Source organism: Schistocerca cancellata, chromosome 4 (genome assembly GCF_023864275.1).
Source record: "Schistocerca cancellata isolate TAMUIC-IGC-003103 chromosome 4, iqSchCanc2.1, whole genome shotgun sequence".
NCBI lineage: Eukaryota > Metazoa > Arthropoda > Insecta > Orthoptera > Acrididae > Schistocerca > Schistocerca cancellata.
In genome coordinates this window covers 662,188,578-662,211,852 of record NC_064629.1, presented here as the reverse complement: position 1 = coordinate 662,211,852, position 23,275 = coordinate 662,188,578, and the positions used below count along the sequence as shown (strand labels likewise).

Below are 23,275 nucleotides of genomic sequence, written 5' to 3'. Positions count from 1 at the left end.
GAGGGCCCCTGGTCAGAGTGGGTGGCATCAGGGCGGATGACATGCAATGAAGCATAGTCCATCATCTCTTGCTGGTGGTGAAACACCGGCAGTCTTTAAGCGGTCACAAGCTCAATTCAACGCACAGAAATACGACCACAAATCGTTCCCCTCCTTGGCCACACCATGGGAGGAACGTCAGGCTAAGGATGGCAGCAGATCTTATTCGTGCTGGTACCTTGTATGTTCGAGCGCTGATGGGGAATCTTTCATCTACATCTCTACATCTACATCTCTACATCTACATACATACTCCGCAGAACGAGGGAAAAATGACTGCCTATATGCCTCTGTATGAGCCCTAATCTCTCTTATCTTATCTTTGTGGTCTTTCCGCGAAATATAAGTTGGCGGCAGTAAAATTGTACTGCAGTCAGCCTCAAATGCTGGTTCTCTAAAGTTCCTCAGTAGCGATTCACGAAAAGAACGCCTCCTTTCCTCTAGAGACTCCCATGAGGATGAAGCCTCAGTTTGTTGTTGAGCATTTAGAGGACAAGGTCAGGGAGGTGGAGGGCTTGTCCAAAATGAGATCTGGGTCATTCTTGATCAAAACAGCATCCTCTGCCCAGTCATGGGAGTTACTCGCTTGTGACAAGCTGGGGGATGTTTCTGTAATCATCATGCCCCATAAGAGCTTAAATATGGTCCAGGGTATCATATTCCACAGAGACCTTCTTTTGCAATCCGATGATGAGCTGCGCGCCAATTTAGAGCGGCGAGGTGTGCATTTCGTCCTGCATGTCCACCGGGGTCCGAAGGATAATCAGGTTTGCCACCGGTGCCTTCATCTTGGCGTTTGAGGGTGATAAATTGTCCGGGAAGATCAAGGTGATGGTCTGCTGGTGTGATGTAAAGCCCTATACCCCTCCCCCGATGCAGTGCTTTAAGTGCTGGAAGTTCAGCCATTTGTCTTCCCACTGTGCTTCCAGTATCACATGCTGAGATTGCGGACGCCCATCACATTCCAATACTCCATGTGCCCTGCCTCCCATCTGTGTCAACCATTCGCATTGCTCGCCTGACTGCAGGATTCTCCAGAAAGAAAGGAAAATCGTGCAGTAAAAGACCCAGGACCGACTGACCTACACTGAGACTAAGAGAAAATTTGAACGCCTGCATCCTGTGCGTATGACATCGTCTTACGCCGCCGCTACGACAGTTCTGGCACCATCAGCTCTGCCAACCCAGGTCACCTCTCAGAGCCGGAAGACTACACCTGCCCCCTTGATGGTGCTATTTACCTCCCTGTTGCTTCTGCACCACCTACTTCAGGAGCATCACCTCCCACCCCCCCAAACCATCGGGGACATCCGTCCCCACTTCTAAGCCGGAGAAGTGTAAGTCTTCTTCGGCTTCTCACTTCTCTCACAAGGAAGGGGTCCCTTGGGTCACTCCCTTCCCAGGTTTCTTCTAGTCGGAAAGATGACACCCGCCAATGGCTGAAGAGCCCAAAAGCAGCTGGTCGTAGGGCTTCACGCTCATCCTCAGTCTTGGAAACTGAGACAGTAAAGTCCTCCCAACTAGGGAAACCTAGAAGTTCTGTGGCTGAGGATGGGGTGGAGATTTTGGCGTCCGCTGAGGACCTAGATCTCTCCAGACCCTCAGCCACAATGGATATAGACTGCTCAGACAATAAATCAGTGGCAGCAGGTGACTTTGAGGTGTAAACTGCCTCATTGAATGTTCCATGCCTTCCCAGTCTCACAATGTCATCCTGCAGTGGAAATGCGGCGGTTTTTCCACCGCCTGGCTGAGCTACAGCAACTGTTAAGTTTTACACGTGCTATCTGCATTGCCCTCCAGGAAACCTGGTTCCCAGCAATGCGGAACCTAGCCCTCCGCAGCTATAAACAGTATTACATGAACCGTAGCGACTATAATAGTGTCAGGTGGAGTTTGCGTTTATGTCCTAAACTCGGTCTGTAGTAAACATGTGCCCCTTCAAACCCCTCTTGAAGCTGTGGCTGTCAGAATAAGGACGGCATAGGAAATAACTGTCTGCAGTGTACATCTTCCTCCAGATGGTGCAGTACCCCTGAATGTATTAGCTGCACTGATTGATCAGCTCCCTAAATGTTTCCTACTTCTGGGAGATTTTAATGCCCATAACCCCTTGCGGGGCCGTCCAGTGTGGCCGAGCAGTTATAGGCGCTTCAGTCTGGATTCGCGCGACCGCTACGGTCGCAGGTTCGAATCCTGCCTCTGGCATGGATGTGTGTGATGTCCTTAGGTTAGTTAGGTTTAAGTAGTTCTAAGTTCTAGGGGACTGATGACCTCAGATTTTAAGTCCCATAGTGATCAGAGCCATTTGAACCCTTGTGGGGTGGTACCATGCTTACTGGCCATACCTCTTTAAATACTGGGGCCGTCACACATTTCAGTGTGGCTCTTGGTAGTTACTCAGCCATTGATTTATCAATTTGCAGCCCAGGACTTCTCCCATCTATCCACTGGAGAGCTTGTGACGACCTGTGTGGTAGTGACCACTTCCCCATCTTCCTGTCACTGCCCCAACGTCAGGCACACGGACTCCTGCCTAGACAGGCTTTGAACAAGCTAGACTGGGGAACTTTCACCTCTGCTGTCACCGCTGAATCTCCCCCACACGGTAACATCAATATGATGGTTGAGCAGCTGACTAGCACAATTGTTTCTGTGGCAGAAAACGTGATTCCTCACTCTTTAGGGTGCCCAAGGCATAAGGCAGTCCCTTGCTGGTCACTGGAAGTCGCTGAAGCAATTAAGGAGCGTCGGCGAGCTCTACAGCAGCGTAAGTGGCACCATTCCCTGGAGCACCTCATAGCCTTTAAACAGCTCTGTGCCCGTGTTCGCTACCTTATCAAACAATGGAAGGAGGAGTGTTGAAAGAAATATGTCTCCACCATTGGGTGCCACACGTCACCTTCACAAGTCTGGGCAAAGATCAAACGTCTTTTCAGGTACCAGGCCCCATCAGCTGTCCCCACTGTTACCATAAATGGCTAGTTATCTACTGACTCAAATGCGATTGCCGAACACTTTGCTCAAGCCTCTGTGTCGGAGAATTACCCCCAGCCTTTCGCACACTCAAACGGCTGCTGGAAGGGAATGTCTGCTCATTCACTACACGCTGCAGTGAATCCTATAATGCCCCATTTACAGAGTGGCAGCTCCTCAGAGCCATTGCACATTGCCCCGACACATCTCCTGGGCCTGATCGCACCACAGCCAGATGATTAAACATCTCTCATCTGACTACAAGAGACGTCTTCTCGTCATCTTCAACTGGATCTGGTGTGATGGCATCCTTCCATCACAGTGGCGGGAGAGCACCATCAGTCCGGTGCTCAAACCAGGTAAAAACCCACTTGATGTGGATAGCTATCAGCCCATCAGCCTCACCAATGTTCTTTGTAAGCTGCTGGAACATATGGTATGTCAGTGGTTGGGTTGGGTCCTGGAGTCACGTGGCTTACTGGCTCCATGTCAGGGCGGCTTCCGCCAGGGTCACTCCACCCCTGATAGTCTTGGGGCCCTCAAGTCTGCCATCCGATCAGCCTTTTCCAGACGGCAACTCCTGATTGCCGTCTTTTTTTGACTTACGTAAAGCATACGACACAACTGGTCGACATCATATCGTTGCCACATTATATGAGTGGGGTCTCTGGACACCGATTCAGATTTTTATCCAAAACTTCCTGTTGCTCTGTACTTTCCGTGTCCAAGGTGGTGACTCCCATAGTTCCATCCATATCCAGGAGAATGTAGTCCTGCAGGGCTCTGTATTGAGTGTCTCTCTGTTTTTAGTGGTCATTAATGGTCTAGCAGCACCTGTTGGGTCCTCCATCTCACCTTCTCTGTATGCAGACGACTTCTGCATTTCGTACTGCTGCTCCAATACTGTTGTTTCTGAGTGGCGCCTCCAGGGAGCCATCCACAAGGCGCAGTCATGGGCTCTAGCCCACAGCTTCCAGTTTTCAGCCTCAAAGTCATGTGTCATGCACTTCTGTCAGCATCGTATCGTTCATCCGGAACCCGCACTTTACCTTAATGACGATCCACTCACTGTAGTGGAGACATATCAATTTCTAGGACTGGTTTTTGACACTCAGTTGACTTGGCTCCCTCATCTTTGTCAGCTTAAGCAGAAGTGCTGGCAGCACCTCAATGCCCTCCATTGCCTTAGCAGCACCAATTGGGGTGCAGATCGCTGTACGCTGCTGCAGCTCTACAGAGTCTTTGTCCAATCCCGAACTGACTATGGGAGTGTGGTTTATGGTTTGGCAGGGCCTTCAGCATTGCATTTACTCGACCCTGTGCACCACTGTGGGGTTCGATTAGTGACAGGAGCTTCTAGGACGAGTCCGGTGACCAGCTTACTGGTGGAGGCTGGTGTCCCTCCACTGCAGATCAGACATGCAGAACTGTTCGGCAGTTATGCAGCACACATTCATAGTTCCCCTGGGCATCCAAATTACCATCTCCTTTTCCTGCCTGCTGCAGTCCATCTCCCGCATCGGTGGCCCAGATCGGGGCTAACGATTGCGATTCGCGTACTGTCCCTTCTCTCCAAACTGGAGTCGTTCCCTCTATCACCTCTACTTGCAGTCTGTTCACGTACGCCTCCATGGTGCACACATCAGCCACAGCTTCGTCTGGACCTTTTGCATGGCCCTAAGGACTCCGTTAACCCCGCCGTTCTCCACTGTCACTGCCACTCGATTCTTGACATGTTCTGGGACTCTGAAGTGGTTTACACCGACGACTCAATGGCTGATGGTCACGTAGGCTTTGCATATGTTCATGGAGACCGTATTGAGCAGCACTCCTTGCCAGTTGGCTGCAGTATTTTAACTGCAGATCTGGCGGCCATATCTTGTGCTCTTGAGTACATCCGCTTATGCCCTGACGAGTCATTTCTCCTGTGTACTGACTCATTGAGCAGCCTACAAGCTATCCACCAGTGCTACCCTAGCCCCCCCCCCCCCTCTGGTAGCGTCCATTCAGGAGTCCATCTATGCTCTGGAACAGTCCCGCCATTCAGTGGTGTTTGTGTGGACCACAGGACACGTTGGAATCTCCGGCAACGAACTTGCTGACAGGCTGGCCAAACAGGCGACACGGATACCGCTTCTGGAGATAGGCATCTCCGAAGCTGACCTGTGTTCTGTGTTACACCGCAGGGTTTTCTGGCTTTGGGAGACGGAATGGCATAACAGCACGCATAACAAACTGCGTGTCATTAAGAAGACTATGAATGTGTGGAAGTCTTCCATGCAGGCCTCTCGCAAGGAATCAGTTGTCCTCTGCCGGTTCCACATTGGCCATACGTGGCTAACGCATAGTTACCTACTCCGTCGCGAGGACCCACCTCAGTGCCGCTGTGGCTTCCAAATGACAGCCATCCACCTCTTGCTGGACCACTCACTTTTAACTGCTCTGTGGCAGACTTTTAACTTCCCCAGCACTCTGCCTTTCGTTGTTGGTGACAATGCCTCCACAGCAGCTTTAGTTTTACATTTTATCCGCAAGAGTGGGTTTTATACTTCTATGTAGGTTTTAGCGCATGTCCTTTGTCCCTCTGTGTCCTCTACCCAAGTGCGTTTAGGGTGGAGGTTTTAATGCATTGCAGAGTGGCTGGCTGGCTTTCCCTTTTTATTCTCGTGGTTGGCCAGCCACTGTAATCTGTTTTCATGTTCTACTCTCTTCTGTTTCTAGTGTCTCTTTGTTGTTTTTTTTGTCCTCTTTTGTTCCTTTTAGTGTTCGTTGCCTTCCCTTCGTTCTTGTGGCTTTTCCTTTCTTTCCGTTTTGTGTTATATGTTTCGTCCGTTTTATTCTCAAACTTGTGGCATTGTTTTATTAGGAACAAGGGTCCTATGACTTCATAGTTTGGTCCCCTCTCCCGCCTTTAAACCAACCAACCAATACATACACCTACAATGCATATAAAATATTTTTATTGGTTGTAAACGTATTACTTACATCATAATATGCTCCCATCATTGCAATGAGATGTCACTCCAAATGCCAATTCAATATGGAACACACAACATACGTGCCTCTAGACAACTTTCCTGGCATGTGCATCTTACCCACGTAAGTTATGTGAAAGTGATGATATTCAGTTACTTAACATTGTTCTGTGAATTTTATTTGTGATCTCCAAACAAAACATGCTACGCCAGTCATACCATCTGGCTGTAGATACTTGATGCTACGTGTGCAAAGCCAGGCTGAGCCGTTGATATATCCTGTAATGGAACAAGTATGTAGGTAATGAGCAAATCTTAAAACTTCTTATATGTGACCAACACTGCAAGAACACAGAGTATAATAGTAATATGTGCATTCATTAATTGTATATCACGAGTAAGATAAACCTGTAAATTCTATGGAAAACTTACGTGGAAGTGTGAAGCTATTGGTGTGTATTATGCCAATGGGAAACAAAACTCTCAGTGTTAAAATAATTAATTGAACCTCCTAAAAGGAAAAGGCCTGCATATTGCCTTTTTGGAGGCTGCTTGGAGAGCTGTTGTCACTCATATAGTATGCAAGCATCTTCATACAATCAGTTTGGCATCACAAAAGATTTTCTTGAAAATATTGCTTCCAGATGACATCTTTCAGAGCAGCTAGTAGTACTTTCTCACAATTTATTAACCACCTTTATTGTTCATAGACAAAAATTACAGTTGTGTTGCTCGACTTCTACCAACTCCTGATCAACACCAAAGCTTTCAGCATTTTTTTTTTTTTTTAATTTTTTGGATGTTACTGAAATTAATACCAGTTATCCTGATATTTCGTGTGGCACAGTTCAAGTCATGCAGCAGTTGGGTAACTCTTTTTAAATGACCTTAGACTGGCAGCATTCAGGTGATCAGGAAATTAGAATGCAATTTGAAGAATTTTAACCACATGTTGTGAAAGGTGTAGCCTTCATTGCCAGCGTCCATATCATAACTAACTTGCATCTTGAGTTTCCAGTAAAAGTTTCCCTTTCTATGACCATAAACTAGTTGCAGAGAGAGGCACTTCAAATGATTAGCCTCCACTTGGAAAGTAGGCATTTCTCTCATGAGCAGTTTAGGATATTTTGCTTGTTGCTCCACACCATGCACTGTAACATGCTTGGATCCTCCTTGACTGCCCACAAAATGGTAAAGGCATTGCTGCTCTAGCCTGTCCCACTCAGTGGTGGTCATCGTGAGGTCATCTAGTGTGTTTTGGGGATTCTTGTGATAGTCATGTTAATGTCAGCAGATATTGTGGACAGCTTCCAGTACTGACATTTCTTGTTGATAATATGCTTGTGGTATAAGCTTGAAATTTGACCCTTTGAGGAATTGCGACAGACTGTACAATGTATGCAGCCCACATTGTTCCATTCATGATTGGAGATAACAGTGCATTCTATTGAACTGCATTGTGGATGAAGGTTTAATTTTACCTCAATTACATAGATGGCTGTATGTGGTGATTTATCAAAAGGTATTGAGCAGGAGCTACAGTAAATTAGTTTGATTTTATTATGTCTCAAGGAAATGTAAAACCTGTCACTTGTTCATTATTCTTTGACTCACTAACATTTCAGCAAACTTGTGTTGCCAGGCAACAATGATCCATCATTTGACAATGTGAACACAAACAAACCGATATGAAGTTTAGTTGATGGGTGTGCCTTGTAACTTTGCCTACCCAATGCTGTACTGCACTGCCCAAGGTTTCATGTTGGTGTACGTCTCTCTATAATTTTTGTATGTGAACAGCTTATATTTTATTGATTCTGCATTAGGACAGTCACTTTTAACGTAAATCACCTGATATCATATCATAACTTGACACTGTCCAATATGCAACCCGAAATTCACAGTGAGTTGTCAGTGGCTAGTTGCAAGCCATTTGAAAGAGTAATCCAGAAGAGCAGCACATGTGATATGCAGGGATCAGTGGTTGTAGAGCGCAACAGGAAGTATAGAAACTGTTAGTGACATTTAAAGAGAATCTGAATTTATGATGGATGGCCGTGGTGGAGCAGATATTGTATGGTTTGTTAATCTGCTGTGATTTGCAAGTGGCCAATTGCTGTGCCAGACTAGAATGTCTGACCCACTAGGTTAGCAACTAATTGCTACACTGTTCAGTGTCAGATCACCGAATCCAAAGCACACAGCATTCTTTATTTGAAACTAGGCTCGAAAGGACAGAAATCAACAGATTTGTGCTTGCTGTTGTGAGGAGGAGACTAGCCTGGTGCTGGATGCAACAGCAACTCCATTTCCATTTCTCATCCATATAGCATGGCTGGAACAACTGGATGTTGATGTCCATTGGCTCCTAGAACTGACAGTACTGGTATGCTGCAGTAGGTGTTTTTGCATGGGAGTTGTGACAGTGGTTGTTGGTCTAGGACAAAGTATGTTACAGGGCAACTGACTGGAAGCTGGGCAACTGACTGGAAGCTGCAAGGGTGTTCCTGATTTTGATGGTGAAACAAGAGTGCACTCTCTGTCAACTCTGTACAGCAATGCTTGCACACACAATTTGGTTGCCAGCCATAAGTGCTTGCCCATTCGTGGGGTGTCTGTCTGCAGTATATGCACTCAGGTGCTGGGCTGTCACCTATGCAACCTCTCTGCTGAGCTGTTTTCATAAACCGAGCGAGGTGGCGCAGTGGTTAGCACACTGGACTCGCATTCGGGAGGACGACGGTTCAATCCCGTCTCCGGCCATCCTGATTTAGGTTTTCCGTGATTTCCCTAAATCGCTTCAGGCAAATGCCGGGATGGTTCCTTTGAAAGGGCACGGCCGATTTCCTTCCCCATCCTTCCCTTACCCGAGCTTGCACTCCGTCTCTAATGACCTCGTTGTCGACGGGACGTTAAACACTAATCTCCTCCTCCTCCTGTTTTCGTAATTTAACATATACTTTTAAGTGCTAACGAGTGTGATTAAACTGTTACGTGAGTGTTCAGTCAACCTATTTGCATATATGCTCCTGAGATGTTCTAACTGTACATCATTTGGCCTCCCTGGTTAATTAATAGGGAAGTGTGTGACTTCAAATGCTCAGAACTGCGTGAAAATATGCTTTGAACTTAACTTCATCTTTGCGGCACAATGTCCCAATCCCTTGGTGGACTTGACATTAGCCAAGAGTGCACCTCTTGGACAGGTTTTGGGAGAACCCCAAAGGGGATTGTGTGCATTAAAGTCACGGTGCAGTGGAAAGGGGTGAGGGAGTTGCCGGGTGCCAGCCTTTGAAGACTCACCGCTACAGGGTACAGAGGCTGGAGGATCATGCTCCACAAGATCTACAAAGGCGTCAGCATTCTCCCTCTGTTGGACTGTGGAGTCCTGGGCAGAAAAACTGTTGGCAGTGCGCATCGTCCTCATGGAGGTCGGCTGGGTGAGGGTATAACGTGGCGAGACCGTTGAAGAGGATCTCTGAATCAGCGAATGAGAAGACCATTTGCCCTTGTTTGATTTCTTGGAGATTTTGCGGTTGGCAGATGATGATTCAGATGTTTGTGGGCTGGAAGGACAGTAAAAAGTCTTTGGGGAAGTATTTCTTCTGTCCTTTCCAGCCGGCTGGTGGTTGTAGCAAGTGACTTCATCCCGTGAGGCGTAAGTTGGGTGGCTGTGTGCACAGCTGGAGGAGGAGGATACGGGGATGCTACCATGAAACTGGGCAATGCTACAACCGCAGTGCTGAATTTGAGGTCTCATGTATGCATGGCCATTTCCTTCGTGGAATGAGATGTAACAAGAACAGTACTGTAAGTGCCTTATGGTAAAATGCGGGGTTTCCAACTAGCCAACAACTTGTGAGTGTGAGTAACAGGCTAAGGCACTTTTTTCTTCACCCAGATCTCCTGGATGGCCCACTCATTGAGATACATGGGACAATTTCAGGAGGAGGCTGCTCGGCCGCCATTGCAATTGATACAGTAGGGAGAAGGAGGTGGACAATCACCCTCACGAGCATCCCTACCACACATCTGGCCAGGCACCGACAGGACATTCTAGTGTTGCTGTCCCTCCGTTGGTATCACTCCCCTGTACACTAGTCCAGAAGGGCTCTCAACAGTGATGACTGAGGTGCTTTCATCTCTGCTGTTGACCTTGGCTCCCTGTCACATGGAGTTATCAATGAGTCAGTGCAGCGTACAACTATAGCCATTCTTTTAGAGCAGCTGATTTAGTGATCCGTTGTTCCTCGGGACCACCCCGATGGAAGACAGTACTTTGGTGGTCATCAGAAATTGCAGAGACCATTAGAGATCATAGGCAGGCTCTCCAATGTAGCCTGACATCAGAACAGTCTTTCCAGTGTTTTTTGTTCCTTTTTTCTTTCTTCGTTCCCCTTCTAAACTTCCTCTGCTTTGGTATTTGAGGTTCTTCTTTTCCTTCTTCCTCCCTATGCACTCCTGAAGGCTGGTTAATGAGTCTGACAGGTAACAGGTGACTGGGTAGCACGTAATTTCCAGCCTCGAGTCAACAGGTAGGGTTCACACGTACCCCTTGCTACAGGCCAGGCCGAGGGAGGGATTGTTGCCTGAGCTGTCACCTTCCCAAATTGTCAGTAGGTCCCTCTGTCAGGCGTTTGGGAGGTGTGATCTGAGGTGTGAACAATCACCTAAGGCAGGCGCACCCCCCTCTGATGGGGGGGGGCTCCAGTTGGAAGGAGCATGCCATTAGAGATGCTAGCAATCATGGGCGATTTTCTCGCAATGAGTCAATCATCCCAGCAATCATCATCTTCACAGTCTATGTCTACTAAATGTAAGTGGAATGAGGCTAACGATTTGAAGACCCTTCCAGCTGCACGAGGGTTCCTCATGGTTTCACGTACTTTAGACAGCCATCCTTCGCTACAGTAATTCCATCGAAGATAAAAGCAGGCTATGAAGCTATCACAGTCCAACCGTATATTCCGAACTTGATGCGCTGCTACCAGTGTCATAGTTACAGCCACACTCGAATGTCCTGCCAGTGCCTGGCCAGATGTGTAACCTGTGGTAGGGATGCTCATGAGGGTGATTGTCCACCTCCTTCTCCCCACTGTATCATTTGCGATGGCGACCAAGCAGCCTCCTCCTGAAATTGTCCCATGTATCTCAATGACCAGGCCATTAGGAGATCCGGGTGAAGGAAAAAGTGCCTTACCCTGTGACTCACAAGTTGTTGGCTAGTTGGAAACCCTGTGTTTTACCACCCAGTACTTTCAGTACTGTTCTTGTTACATCTCGCTCCATGAAGGACAAGGCCATGCAGACATGCAACCTCAAATTCAGCACTGGTTGTAAAATCGCCCAGTGTCATGGTAGCATCCCCATATCCTCCTCCTCCAGCCGTGCAAGAAGCCACCCAACTTATGCTTCACGGGTTGAAGTCACCTGCTACACAACAGGCAGGCTGGAAAGGACAGAAGAAATACTCCCCCAAAGACTTTTTACTGACCCTGAATCATCATCTGCCACCCGCCACGGCTCCAAGAAATCAAAGAAGGGCAAACGGTCTTCTCATTCGTTGATTTGGAGATCCGATCTTGTGGAGCAGGATCCTCCAACCTCTGTGCCCTGTAGCGGTGAGTCTTCGAAGGCTAGCACTCAGCAGCTGCCAAGGTGACACCCCTTCATTTTTTCCCTCCTCCCCAGTCATCATCACTCTCGTCCATTGGAACATTCATGGCCTTAGATCCAACAATGAGGAATTACAGCTGCTCTTGGAATCTCAGCGTCTACTTGTTCTCTGTCTCCAGGAAACAGAATTGCGTCCTCACAACTGCTTTGACCGCTCACATTTCTTTCCAGTCGGCTTTGACCTTCACCCCGAGAATTGCATTCCATTTCATGAGAGAGTCATGCTGATATTCTGGGATGACGTTCACAGTCAAACCATCTCCCTGACTAACTGGCTTCAAGCTGTTACAGTTCACATGTTAGTTCCTCACTTCACCTTTTCCCTTTGTACCATTTACATCCCTCCATCATTCGGTTTCATCAGGGCAGACTTCCTCCAGCTTACTGATCAACTCTCTCCCCCCTTTCTGCTGCATTGTGACTTTAATGCACACAATCCCCCTTGGGGTTCTCCCAGAACCTGTCCAAGAGGTGCCCTCTTGGCTGATGTCAATCAGCTTAACCTCATTTGTCTTAACAGGGAGCACCAATGCTCCTTTCAGACTCCATGCACACCTATTCCCATTTGAACCTCTCCTTCTGCACTGTCCAGCTTGCCTGTTCTCTCAGACATGTACTCGAGTGACCATTTCATGTGTGCTATCCGTTTGCTGACTCTTACCCCACCTACGTGCACACCCAAATGGCGGCTTTCTAAGGGCAATTGGAGACTTTACTCCTCCCCATTGACCTTCGACAAACAATGTTTCCCCAGTGGTGATGACCAGGTAGAATACCTTTCCAACATTATCTTTACCGTGGCAGAATGTTCCATTCCTAACACTTCATCTTTGCTGTGCTATGTCCCAGTCCCTTAGTGGACTGAAGCATGCTGCAATGCAATTTGCTTGTGGATTTGTGCTCTCTCCAAATATGACCGTCATCCTATAATGACAAACTGCTTTCGCTGTAAAAAATTGTGTGCATATTGTCATCGTGCTCTTCGGGATAGCAAAAATGCAGGGTGGATGCCATTTACTAGTTCTTTTAACAGTTCCACTCCCTCATCCGTTGTGTGGGCCAACCTCCCTTTTCTTCCTGGGAGCAAGGTCCATTCCCCAGTTTCCAGCCTGGCAACAGCAGAGGACATAATAGTGGATCCTGTTGCTGTCTCCAACACCTTGAGCCATTATTTTGCAGAGATTTCGAGCTCCACCCACTATCACCGTGCCTTCCTACATCGGAAACAAGTGGAGGAGACGCAGGCGATACCCTTCTCTTCTCAGAATTGTGAGTGCTACAGTGTCATCTTTACTATGAGGGAGCTAGGTTATGCTCTCATGTTATCCTGATCCTCTGCCTCAGGCCTGGATGATATTCGCTTTTAGATGTTGCAGGCCCTTTCTCTTGCACTCGAGCACTTTCTCCTTCATATGTAAAATTTCATCTGGGCAGAGGGCACGTTTCCCAGACACTGATGTAAAGCCACTGTCATACCTATGCCTAACCCTGGTAAGGAGAAACACCTTCGTTCTAGCTACCACCCCATTTCTCTCACCAGCTGTGTTTGCAAGGTCATGGAATGTATGATTCATGCCCGACTGGTATGGTGGCTCGAGTCTCACAATTTACTTACCACTGCACAGTATAGATTTCGAGCGCGCCGTTCTGCAGTTAACCATCTTCTCACTTTGTCAACATATGTCAAGAATGGTTTTCTGCAGAAATACGAGACTGTGGCTATGTTTTTCAATTTGGAGATGCTGGAGGACTGGTATCCTCCATACTCTGTACACATGGGGCATCTGATGTCATGTGCCCCATTTCCTTCAAGAATTTTTAAAACGCTAAGTTTTCAAGTTTTGTGTGGTTTCTCCCTTGTCGGACACCTTTATCCAGGAAAACGGTGTGCCTGAGGGTTCCATTCTGAGCTTCGTCCTCTGTGTTATCACCATTAACCTTGTTATGGCCTGTCTCCTGTCAGGCATCTCTGTCTCCCTTGTTTGACGATTTTGCCGTCTATTGCAATTCTCCACAGACTAGTCTTCTTGAGTGGCATCTTCGGCGTTGTCTCAATTGTCTTAACTTGTGGAACATCGACAATGGCTTTCACTTTTCCACTGGCAGAACCGTTTGCATGAATTTCTGGCAGTGCAATCGGTTTCTTCCATGGTCTTTGCATGTTGGGTCTGTTGCTCTTCCGTTCATTGAAACTATGAAATTCCTGGGGCTCATGCTCAATAGAAAACTTTCTTGGTCCTCCCATGTGTATTACCTGACTGCCCACTGTATGTGGTCCCTCAGTGTCCTACATGTCCTCAGCGATACTTCCTGGGGAGCTGATCTGACCACCCTCCTACGTGTGTACTGGTCCCTTGTCTGTTCAAAACTAGACAATGGGTGTTTCATTTATGCATCTGCATGTCCGCCCATCTTATGCTGTCTCAATACAATCCACCATTGTGGCATCCGTTTGGCCACGGGCACCTTTAACACTAACCCACTTCAGAGCCTGTATGCAGAAGCTGCTGAACTACCGCTGTCATAATGCTGTGATTTTCTCCGCAGCAGACACAAATGCCATTTGTCTGCTATGCTGGCCAACCATCTTACATCTCCTTCTTCAGTGACTCATTTGATCACCACTATGCCTTGCATTCTCTGTTACCTCATTGAGTTTGTTTTCATTTATTGCTCCGGCAGCTTAACTTCGTGCTACCTGCCACTTTAACAATGGGTCTGAATCATTTGCCACCATGGTCTCGTGCTGCAGCCCATGTTCACCTTGGACTTCATTTGCTTCCTAAGGACACTACTCCAGACTCGCTCTACCACCATAAGTTTCTGGACCTTCACACAGAACTTTGTGATAGTACCTTTGTGTACACTGATGGCTCTTGGACTGACTGTTGTGTCAGTTGTGCCTTCCTCATTGGCACCAACGGTTTTTTGTGTCGGCTTCCAGAACACTGCTTAGTATTTATTGTGGAGCTCTTCGCCCTGTATCAGGCAACTCAGTACATCAGGTGACACAGGCATTTCAATTGTGTCATCTGCTCTGACTCTCTAAGTGCCCTTCAGAGCCTCTGTGTGCTGTACACCGTCCACCCCTTAGTTCAACAGGTCCAGGAAAGCTTTCACTTGGTCACTCTTGATGGAGCTACGGTGGTGTTTATGCCGGTTCCTTGTAACATTGGTCTGATGGGAAACAAGGCTGCTGAGGCCAAGGCTGGAGTCCTTGAACCTCAGCCTGCTAGTTCTTCCATTCCCTCCAGTAATCTCTGTGTTGCTGTCTGTCAGCAGCTGGTGATCCTTTGGAGTCACCAATGGTCTTCCCTTCATAGGAACAAGCTCGGAGGAATTAAAGCTCTCCCAGCAGCTTGGCTAACCTCCTCTCAGTCCTCTCAGATGAGGAGATCATTTTAGCAAGGTTGAATATTGGGCACCGTTTTTTTTAGCTATTGCCATTTGTTATGTGGTGGTCCTCCAACATTTTGTGCTCATCCTCCTCAATCTTTGATGGTTCGCCATTTCCTGATGGATGCCCTTTTTTTAACCATTTATGTTCTCATTTATATTTGCTGTCTCAGTTATTGGTCGTTGTAGTGAACAAAACATGGGCTGTCAACCGCATTTTACTTTTTATCCATCATAGCAATATGATGATGGACATTTAATCTTTAGTTCAGGACCTCTGCTGTCTCTATGGTGAATTTTATGGACTTTTCTCCAAGTCCCTGTTTTTAACCGTCTTTGCTTCCGTCAATTGGGCTTAATGTGTAGTTGCTATTACCTCCTGTTCCGTCTTCCTGTTCTATAGTTCTGAAGTTCTGACGTAGGCACATGTGACCCTAGATGTTCGTGCACCATAAAACAAAAACAAAAACAAAAACAAAAAAAAAACACATCCTTGCTACCTTACACGAGTGGGGTCTCCATGTTTGCTCGAAATTTTTATTCAGAATTTCTTGTCTCATTGTATTTTCCAGATTTTGTACCTCACACAGTTCTCCCTATGTCTACAAGATTGGGGTACTGCAGGGCTCTGTACTGAGTGTCCCTCTCTTTCTAATAGCCATCAATGGAATAGCAGCTGTGGGATCCTCAGTATAACTCTCAACTTTTGCCTCTACTGTTGCTCCTCTAGTGTGGTGTCGCTGAACGTAGGCTACAAAGTACCATACAAAAGGTGCTGGCATGGGCCCTCACCCATAGCTTTCAGTTTTCAGCTGCCAAGACTCACATTTTGGACTAATCTTCGATGCTCGGTTGCCTTGAATTCCCCATCTATGCTAGCTTAAGTGAAAGTGCTGGCTGCTCCTTAATACACTCCACTGCCTGAGTAACACCAGCTAGGGCGCAGACCGCACTACCCTTCTGCAGCTTTACAAAGCCCTGATACAATCCAATCTTTTATGGGAGTCTGGCATATAGTTTGGCATTGCCCTGAACATTGCAGATGTTGGATCTTATACATCGGTTCAGTTTGCAACAGGAGCCTTTCGAATTAGCCCTGTGAACAGCTTACTCGTGGTGGCTGGGGTCCTTCCACTGCGGATTAGCCACCAGCAACAGCTTGTCAGTTATGCTGCACCCATTCGCAGATCACCTAAGCATCCAAAGTACCATCTCCTCTTTCCAAACATGGAAACCCATCTTCCACAATGGCGGCCCAGATCAGGGAGTACTTTCGCAATCCTCATCCGAGACCTCTCTGAACTCCAGTTGTTCCTTCTACCAATTCTCCTCCAGGCCCACACAACCAACCGAGGTGGGCAGTGGTTAGAACACTGGACTCGCATTCGGGAGGATGACGGTTCAATCCCGTGTCCAGCCATCCTGATTTAGGTTTCCCGTGATTTTCCTAAATCGCTCCAGGCAAATGCTGGGATGGTTCCTTTGGAAGGGCATGGGTGACTTCCTTCCCTGTCCTTCCCTAATCTGATGAGACCAATGACCTCACAGTTTGGTCTCTTCCCCCAAACAACCCAACCCAGGCCCACTCACTTACACCTCGGTGGTGCAACCCTCACCACAGCATCATCTTGACCTATCACAAGGTCCAGAAGACTCGGTTCATCCCAAAGCCTTCCGCCACCAATTTTTCTCCATCCTTGGTGCATCCTGGGTTCAGAAATAGTCTATACTGATGACTTGATGGTTGATGGTCAGATACAGTTTGCTTATACTCTCACAGGACATAATGAACTGTGCTCCTTGCCAGATGGCTGTAGTGTTTTCACTGCGGAGTTTGTAGCCATCTCTCGTGCTCTTGAACATACCCATTCCAGCACCCGTGAGTCTTTCCTCATCTGCAGTGACTCCTCAAGCAGTTTGCAAGATCTTAACCTGTGTTACCCTTGCCATCCCTTGGTCATTGCTATCCAGGATTCTCTGTATGCCCTTGAACAATGCATACACCCAATGACCTTCGTCTGGAGCCCAGGCCACTTTGGGATCTTGGGAAATAAACTTACTGATAGCCTATCCAAACTGGCTACCAGTAAGCTGACTCTTGAGGTGGTTGGTGTTTCTGAAGGCGATCTCCGAACGGTATTATGCTGTCATGTTTTAGCGATCTAGAATATGGAATGGCTGACTCTGACTTCTCCAAACAAACTATGAGTGATAAAGGAGACTATGAATCTTTGGAAGTCCCCCATGCAGGCCTCACACAAGGACTCTACCATCCTTTGCCGGCTCCACATTGGTCATACGCTGACTAATGGTCATCTCCTCTGTCACGATGACCCTCCCCACTATTCTTGTGGTTTCCCTTTGACAGTGTCCACATTTTGCTGAACTGTCCCAGGTTAGGTGCCCTGAGGTGGACTCTTAACCTCTCCCTGGTGTTAGGCAATGATGCCTCAGTGGATGACATAGTTGTACATTTCATTCGTGAAGAGGACCTTCACCACTCTCTTTAAGGGAGGACCACTTAACCTTATCAGCCCACTGAGGGGCTAGCAGAACACACTGTTGCCTCCTCTGCCCGGACCGGGCTGCAGCTGTATGGCCTTGGTGGTCCACCCCTGCCCTCACCCTAGCTGCTCTTCTAATCTCTCTTCCCCTAGCCATGTTTCTGGTCTTTCCTAGGCAGTTTCTGAGTGGGGTACCTCTGGTAAGTGGTAGAGAGGGGGGGGGATGATGTATGTCCCCTCATTGCACTCTGATTTTGGGGGCTTCCAGCTGCTCCCTACATGGGGCACCTCACCTGTCTTTCTACCTATGTCTCACTTTCTTCTTTTCTGTCCCTTATCTAGCCTTCGTTGACCTTCAGTAGACCTTATGGTCTTCTGCCCCTGAGTTTTGCGTGGGGGCCACCTCTGATGTATAGACCTCTCTGTTCAAGTAAAACGGGACTAATGACCTAATAGTTTGGTCCCTTTAATCATCCAACCAACTGGTGTTATGAGCCATTCTCATGCAAAACTGTGTGTCTTACTGCAGGAGACATTTGCATGATCACCTATTCAAGGACTAAGAGAGGAACTTTGGTAATGCAAAGAAACAAAATGTCAATATAATAGGACTGAAGACAATAAAATGTTGCTGACCTCTTGATATGTACTACTTTCGGTAATATAAGCTCTAATGAGATGGATCATTGATTTTGTAATACTACAGTGTGAGAGAACACTAGTAAAGTTATATGATTGTCATTTCATCAGACTTAACTCTGTGCTGTACAATATACTTTTTGCACTGAAGTACAAACTTATATAAAAATATGCATGACAAAAGGAAGGTTATGATTTTAACATATGATTTCACTGAAATCCTACACCCACACTTTTAAGACTGAATAGCTGTCCAACACTACCAGACCAGTAGAAAAAGTTTGCTGATCAGATTATGTAAGTACCATATTTTAAGCAGAGGGAAATGTGTACTTTTGCTCCTATTATGTTGATGTTTTGTTTCTTTGTGTTACCGAAGCCTCTCTCTTAGACCTGGAATACTTGGGGTAAGACATGCAGTTTTGCATAGAAATTGGTGTTAGCGATTTATATTTTGACCACATTTTCATACAGTGCAGAGTGTTTGGGGTCAAGCACTTCCCTTGTAATCATAGAACAGGGGCACCAGGAGAGACTTAATCCAGTTTTTGGCAGAGAAAGTTTCAGAAGTCTCATCAGTAGATTGAAAAGACCACAAATGCAGAATATTTTTGACAGCATGGAAGTAATCATCAGTGCAAGTAATTTGGAATGACCATCACTATTAGCCACCTGAAATGTTAGTAGAGGCTTGCTGTCACTGCCATAACTCAATTGGGAGAATCTAAGGGTACAATAAAAAAGATGTACTTTGTAGTTGTGGGCAGTCTTGGGCTGACTTCTCAATAACTTTATTGATGCCAGAACAGTAGGCATTGTGAAGGACTAGTGATATGTATTGCCCATTTTGATGTCCATTATCCTCTTTGCACAGTTATAAAATGATTTGTGACACTGCAAGTTGATATTTCTGAGAGTTCAAAGTATTTTTATATGATGACACTAGTAAAAATGACTCAAAATTATTTATAAAACCATATCACAGAGAGTATCAGTTGTTGAAGAGGTGCACAATCTTACTTAAACTTTTAAATGTACAGTTAAGTAGTATCTCAACAGTGAAAATGTTGGATCTTAGTTTGGATGTCATGGAAGTCCACACTTGCCCAATTGGAGACAAATCCAGAGATAGTGCTGGCCAGGGGAGTTGCTCCACGCCTATCAGAGCACGTTGAGTTTCATGGGCAGTATGTGGGTGAGTATATCCTGTTGGAACAACACATCATCTTCCCATTGCAAGAATGGCAAGAGAACAGGTCTAACAATATTCTGCATGTACCAAGCACTGGTTAGCATCCCCTCCAGTGACACTAAAGGTGAACAAGAGTTGCAGCTTATCACACCCCTGGCCATAAGACCTGGTGTGGGGCCATTGTGTCTTGGACAAATGCACTCTACGAGACAGTGCTCACCATGCTATGTTATATGCGCAAATGACCATTACTTGAATGCAGGCAGAATCTGCTTTTATTGCTGAAGACCACAGTGATCCTCTGACAGCACCAGTCAAGTCGTACACATCAGTGCTGTGGCACGAGTGGAAGACTGGCAAGAGGCGTGCACGCCCGTAGTCCCACTGCTAATAACTAGTTCAAAACAGTTCGTGTTGACACATCTGGGCTCACAAGCCCTCTTATTTGTGCTGTGGTAGGTGTACAATCTGCTGCCCTTACAATATAAAGATCTTAGCAGGCGTCTGTGCTGTGTGGATGTCCAGAACCTTGTCAATGGGAGCAAGCATGTTCTCGTGACAAGTGATACCAGCAGTGTTGCACAACTGACACAGCACATCCAACTTATGCGGCAGTTCTCCGAAAGGACCATCCCACCACTCGGAAGGCCACAATTTGATCCCTTTCAAACTCATTCATTTGGCTGTAGGGAACACGAGTGTGACTCCTTGGGTGGTTGCTTGCTTGCTTCAGACGTTTGCACTACTGTGAGCCTTCTGGCTATGAGCATTCCCTACTAAAGGGAAGACACAGAGGTGCTCTGGTAGCTATGCCACTATGCAATCTCTTGGTGGGCGACATTGAAACCATTATCAGTACATATACTATCCCACAGGTGGCATAATCGGATCAAAATCTACATCATCTTTGCAGGTGTGACTCCTGCGACTGCCAACCAACTACTTGTACAGAACTATGTGAACAGATCAAGGAGCCGTGGCATAACACATTGTAGGGTGGTATTTGCCATCTGTATGATTGACTGGATTCAGAGTCAGTGCATGTATTGCTGCCCGTGAAGGCTACACCACATACTAATACAGGTGTTACAGCACGGGTTGATATGTGGTACCTCATAACTGCTTGTGCCATTGTTCTATAAATGCAATCATTTCATGTACTCCATATGCACTTATGTAACAGTAAATCTTGAGTGAATTGGAAACCTCTAAAGGGGTGGACTTTTTTTTCCCATCAGTGTTTCACGCAGGCGTTTTTTTTATAGGCTTTGGTTTTTTGTGACTCAACTGTAAAATTTTTGTATTAGCAAGAAGTAAGAGAACCACATATGTATCTTCTCACCTATAATTCATTCCTCAGAAGGCTGCTGCCACTAGAATACATTTTTACTTTGAATTTGAAAACAGCTGTGTTTGAGGCTGTATTCCCCAGCAACAAACCTTTTTGTTCAGTTGAAATACAAGTTTATCTCATTTTCTGCAGATTAAGGTACAGTGATATGTTGCATGAAGCTGACATCATAACAACTGTGTTTTCAGCATATGTGTACTCATTTTGCTACCTGTGATTGTCCCAAACTTGTGTAGTGCATAATTGTCACTGAGCTGTTTCTTCCAAATCTTTTCACTTAGAATGTGTGCCGAGGTTATGATTCCTTTTACTATATTTGATGTACATTCTCATTGTGAGAATAGTGTCTTCTACTGGAATTTTTTGTGCAGTTCATGTGTCAATATGCTATCTCGCTCTTCTTGGCCTTGCTGTTAGAAACATTAATCAAAGCAGTTATCCAGAACTTCTTATTCCTAAACTATTTCAGCATTATCAGCTTGAAAATCAACTGTTCCTGGAACAAAACAGTACTGTTCTGCTTCTTTATGAAGCTATATTAGGAAATGTATGAAATGTCAGTACTCTTAAGACTTGCTGTACAACACCTATTAATTTTAATATTGTTGAATGTGTGTTCTACATTTATACATGTGGCAGCTCTGTTGTCCATATTTTGCTTGGAATACAGACAATGGGCTGAATAAGTATAGCTACTCAAAATATATTGCTGGCATCGAGCAGGGGATAGGCACACAAACAGAAAGTTGAACACAGTAGCACAATTTACAAACTTTCATTCTTCTTCTGCTTCTTCTTCTTCTTCTTCTTCTTCTTCTTCTTCTTCTTCTTCACAGCATACAACACACATGAACAAAGCATATTAATTAATCAGATGGAGTAGGAAGTTTTTTTTCTCCTTATTGTTACAACTTTTTGTTGAAATCATCATACAAATTTGGTATTAGTAAACCACTACAACCAATGTGTGTCTATTGTTTCTGTTTATTTGTGCTATTGGAACTTAAAAATCGTACATGAATAATAAGATCAAGAAAAATCTGTTCCAATATTATGAACAATAGCTGCAATATTGGCTTCATTACAACTATTACTTTGCTGCCTAGAACAGTGCAACTGCACAATAATAATTTGTTGCAATTATTAATCACTAACAGACAACATATGACCAAACAGAATTGATTTGGCCAAGTGATGATCATTCACATAGCATTTACTGTTCATGCTCATTCATATAGCAGTTACTGTTCATGCATCCAACTTTGCCCCATCAGGCTTTTATGCATATTTATCTGTTCATTCTGTGGAAAAGCATATGTACTTCGTCTGTATTTACACTTCCATTATTTACTTTGATAAGTTTTTTTTTTCTTTTTTTAAAAAAAGAACCCTATTGTGCTATGTAGTGTACTTTATTCCTCACCTAAAATTTCTCTTCAGGATGTTATCTATGTATATCTTTTATGCATTTGTACATCTCCTGTTGGTGATGTTCTGTATTTAATGTGTTTGTGACATTCCGTTGACATTGGTAAATCAGTGACTGTGTGACAACAGTTTAAATTTTTTTACTTATGTAAGTCATTTTAACACTGCTTCCATTTTGCTTTAGGCCCATGGTGTGCTGACAGAGCAGCATTCTCACTTTTGCTGCATGTAGAAAAACTAAAAGTGAAGACACCATATGAGAGGCATTTTCTTTTGCTGTGTATGATTTCAACTGTACTTGTGAAAATTCGGTAAGTTTGTCACAACTATTTATAAAATGAAATTAGCAGTACTTCGCCGATTTTTTTTTGTTTGCTACTTCAACTTCTATAACTCATATATTTGAAAGATGCCCTGTAGTTCCTATTGCTGTGAGAAATAAGGTAGTTACCTTATGAAATAAGAAGATAAATTGAAGTTTGAGCCATCAGGAAAAGCTGATTGTATGCTATCTGGTAGTATAACATTGTTGTAAATGTGGAGTGAAGAAAGAGTGATTTCTTACAATTGTGAAAAACTAATGCAATGGAAATGAAGCTAAAACATGTACTAGCTGGTTGGAACACCTGTTACGTTGCTGATGAAATCACTGACACTATATAGTAGCTCTATTAACAAAGAGAAACCTCAGTCTGAAGTTTAGAAGATGAATATCCATTAATGTAGAGCACTGTGATGTGTGCCATGCTAAGACCCCTCTCTGCCCCCTTTCCCCATCCACCTTTTTTTCTCATTCACACGTGTTGCTTCTAAGTATTTGCCTAGACGGACATTGTGGCTCCATAGTTGCACATGGGACAAACATAGCTCTCAGTTCCCAAAAAATTTTCAACACTTTATGTGGGAAGTTGAGCACCGACAACAGCCAGTCAACAATGGCAATTATGGATACTAATCCTTCTGATCAAGAATCTCCAAAGCTTCAAGCAGAAAGAGGTTGTACCCATCATGTCTGAGGGTCATGGAACGTGTCAGTACATGAAAGTACAACATAAAAGTAATATCAGATAAAAATAAAATGTTTATGAATGTGAAAAAG

General features: G+C 45.4%; 1 protein-coding gene across 1 annotated transcript in view; it reads left to right on the top strand.

Annotated features, from left to right (window-relative positions):
- LOC126183590 (endoribonuclease Dcr-1-like) overlaps positions 1 to 23,275 on the top strand; it is a 295,755-nt gene that overhangs the window by 81,412 nt on the left and 191,068 nt on the right. Inside the window, exon 8 of the mRNA XM_049925687.1 lies at positions 22,361 to 22,487. Within this exon, the coding sequence (XP_049781644.1) occupies positions 22,361 to 22,487 (127 nt within the window). The remainder of the gene's footprint in view (positions 1 to 22,360; positions 22,488 to 23,275) is intronic.